This window comes from Mesitornis unicolor, unplaced genomic scaffold (assembly GCF_000695765.1).
Source record: "Mesitornis unicolor isolate BGI_N332 unplaced genomic scaffold, ASM69576v1 scaffold119, whole genome shotgun sequence".
In the NCBI taxonomy this organism is placed as follows: Eukaryota; Metazoa; Chordata; class Aves; order Mesitornithiformes; family Mesitornithidae; genus Mesitornis; species Mesitornis unicolor.
This window is the reverse complement of record NW_010208976.1, coordinates 1-3,081: the sequence shown is the minus strand read 5'-3', so window position 1 is coordinate 3,081 and position 3,081 is coordinate 1. Positions and strand designations below refer to the sequence as shown.

The 3,081-nt window shown below is 45.2% G+C and overlaps 1 protein-coding gene across 3 annotated transcripts; it reads right to left on the bottom strand.

Moving 5' to 3' along the window:
- Positions 1-536: 536 nt before the first annotated feature.
- Positions 537-2,924, bottom strand: CIRBP (cold inducible RNA binding protein). 3 transcript variants are annotated; one of them, XM_010192696.1, is made up of 6 exons: positions 2,781-2,924; positions 2,583-2,689; positions 2,057-2,195; positions 1,884-1,968; positions 1,698-1,762; positions 537-1,284 (listed from the first exon to the last, which is right to left on the bottom strand). In XM_010192696.1, the coding sequence occupies exons 1-6, from the start codon at positions 2,881-2,883 to the stop codon at positions 1,268-1,270; spliced, it is 516 nt and encodes a 171-aa protein (XP_010190998.1). In that variant the 5' UTR covers positions 2,884-2,924; the 3' UTR covers positions 537-1,267. The 3 variants fall into 3 exon arrangements, with proteins under 3 accessions (XP_010190998.1, XP_010190996.1, XP_010190997.1); XM_010192694.1 differs by having other exon boundaries at positions 537-1,765; positions 2,781-2,883; XM_010192695.1 differs by having other exon boundaries at positions 537-1,762; positions 2,781-2,883.
- Between the last annotated feature and the right edge of the window lie 157 nt (positions 2,925-3,081).

Here is a 3,081-nt window from a genome sequence, read left to right as displayed (position 1 = left end):
GCCAAGAGAGCAGCTTTCGTCTCAGAGGTTTCTGTTGGAGGCACAACACTTCTTTTCTCCAAGGACACTGCAGTTTCCATTTGCTAGCAAAGAATTCTTAGAACTTGTAAGGCAATGACAAAGCTAGCTAAGCACGGCAACGACCTACCATCGAACACGCTACAGCCGGCCCGTTGCTACAGCCCGACTGCCACTACAGGTTTGCAATGTCGGCGGTTTCGGCATTGTAAGGACACACCAATCCCTCTGCCTGGCTCTAGCATTCCCTCAGCTCCTGCTCGGGGTGAGCACCACAACATCCCAAGGGTCGCACCGTCAGTCTCTGCCCCTAGACACGTTTGGCTGTGCTTACGTTAAAGCGTGTTGGCAAATCCACGCGTCAAGACCGGTTCAGATTAAATTCTAGCAACTGGTCAGTAAATCTGGCTGGCTCTTACACTACCGCTAGTGTTCTCTGGCATCCTCTATCACTGATGGGCTGTTCTTCGTCTTCAAGAACCGTGTTGTGCAATGAAATGTCAATGGCAGGAGCAGAGTTCATTTCAGACGGTCTTTTAATAGGCTTCGTAAAGCCAAAGAAAACTGTATACAAGAATCCTTTACCACTCAAATACAATATCAATGGAATATGCATATTTCTTCCAGTAAAAAAGGACAATATAAATAAACATTTTCAAGAACCTCTTTTATGGTAAGTTTGCAAGTCTATTTCTGGGTCATTTACAGCATTACAACAGTAAAAATACCGTTATGCAGGTTGAACATACAAGCAAGTTTCTCTTTAGATATATCAAGGTGGTTTGCCTTCCAATTTGTACCCAGGCTGCATTCCTACCTTGCTACACTAAAGGAATGTTACAAAAGACGAAGGTAATGCACTTAAAAAAAAAAGTCCACAGCTTGTTCAGCTTCCAGTGAACATTGAATTAAAGGTCCTTTCTATCTCAAAAGAAACTGAATTGGGGCCCCAACTCCACAACTTTAAAGAAAAAAACACCTTGGCTCATCATGGAGGATAAAATAAAATGTGAAGTGCTTTCAAAAAAGATTAAAAACACTTGAAAGCAGAGCTTTCTTAAAAAAAAAAAGTCTCATCAGACCATGGTATATCAGAAGCTGTCAGGCTGTGTTTGACAAGATTAGAACTGATAATACTACAAAAGTGAAAATACAAGTAGATGTACTACACAATAACGATTTCAGCGAAGCTCCAAAAATCTTTATAAATACAGCCATTGGAAGGACGATCTTGAGTCAGGAAGGATTTTTACTCGTTGTGTGTAGCTGAGGACAAGAAGCAGGCACAATTGTAAAGGCACTGAAGCATAGACAAGTTCCAGCATTTTACTCCCTCGCATTACTTCCGAAGCTACTGCTAGAGCGCTACGCCCTGAGAACTCCCCCACCCTTGAGTTAACTTTGTTAGGCCTTCCGAGTTTCGGCTTAGTCTCGAGCTCGAGGAATGCATTTTAAAACTTGCTTTGCCTTAGATCCAAGCAACTCCTACACATGCATTACAAATTAGAAATTTAAGGGCACCACCACGTCCAGAGCCTGACACATTGGTTCTTACGGGCAAGACCAGAGCAGCGGCACAGTCCGAGCGAGCCTCGCTGCGCTCCCAGACTCAGCACAGGGCAGAGTGAACAGTTCCTACAGCACACGCACTCATGGCTCCCGGTTGAACCAAGACTTACCGTAACTGTCATAGCTGTCTCTGTAGGACCCTCCCGAAGACCTGTCGCCATAGCCACCTTGACTCCTGCTGGGAGAAACACGCACGTGCTCTGTATCTGCTCAGCCTCTTCTGGAGCCTGCGGACGTTTACGTTCAACAGGCAACGGAGCTGCACAGTCGCCCACGAGCGGTCGCGATGCCCTTACCTGCTATTATAGTAGTCTCTGGAGCCGTTATAGCCTCCACTTCTGGAGTCAAATCTGCTTCCGCCATAGCCTCTGTCTCCACCTCCTTGAACAGACAGCGGATGGGGCGTTTTTAGGCGCTCTGACAAAGCCATCACCGCCTCGGGTGCTGCGCGGTGTTCATGCACACTCACCTCTCGAGAAGCCACGGCCCCGACCTCTGCCGCCACGGAAAAAGCCTCTGCCCCCAGAAGAGCCCCCTCGGTATCCACGAGATCTGTTCTCTGATGACTTCCCAGCCTGATCAACTCTGATCTGACGTCCATCTACAGACTAACGAACAGAACAACGTCAACCAACTGAACACTCAGACGTTTAAACAGCACAGCACGTGCAGTTACACACAGTCCTGGCCAGCCAAGCAGCACCAGACCTTACGAGTTCTTACACACACAGGATTTAATGTCACAGCTAACTCAGCTACACTAGTAAGTCTATGGTTAAACAGTGTATATAAGCATTCCTATAAAACATCACTAGTTTTAAGTGGTATCAGTAGAACAATGAGCCTTCAGAAAGCTTTACTATTATTTATGCCACTTCTTTGATTCAAGACATTCATATTTGTCTTTCTACACAGCACTGCACAGAAACGGATCTAATGAGCACCTTTCACCACGTTTTAAGGAAACCAAGAAAGCAGCTCCAAGCCCTCCTTACCTTTCCATTCATGGCCATCATTGCATCTTTAGCATCATCTATGTTTTCAAAAGTAACAAAGCCAAAGCCTCTGGATCTCTGAGTCTCTCTGTCTTTTACAACAACAACTATAAAGAGAGGGGGGGAAAAAAAAGCATCAGCACCTGTGCAATCTCACAAATTTAAGGAAGTAACCGCAGCTTGGTACTGCAATCTTACCTTCCGAAATTTGTCCGTATTTAGAGAAGACTTGTTCCAATGACTGCTCATTGGTGTCAAAACTCAGCCCACCGACAAAGAGTTTTCCCTCGTCTGATGCCATTCTGACCTGCAAAGTCAATAAACACGAAGGTCAAAACCTCAAAAAACTAATCGCACAACGTCTGGAAAAATAAAATTGGTTACAGTAGCGCAAATAATCTCACGTTCTTGCAAAACACGCACGTTTAAAGCTCGGTAAACCGGTGCTTTATATTGCAAAGAAATATTCTCTAAGATGGCTCCAGGCCAAGCAACTTCC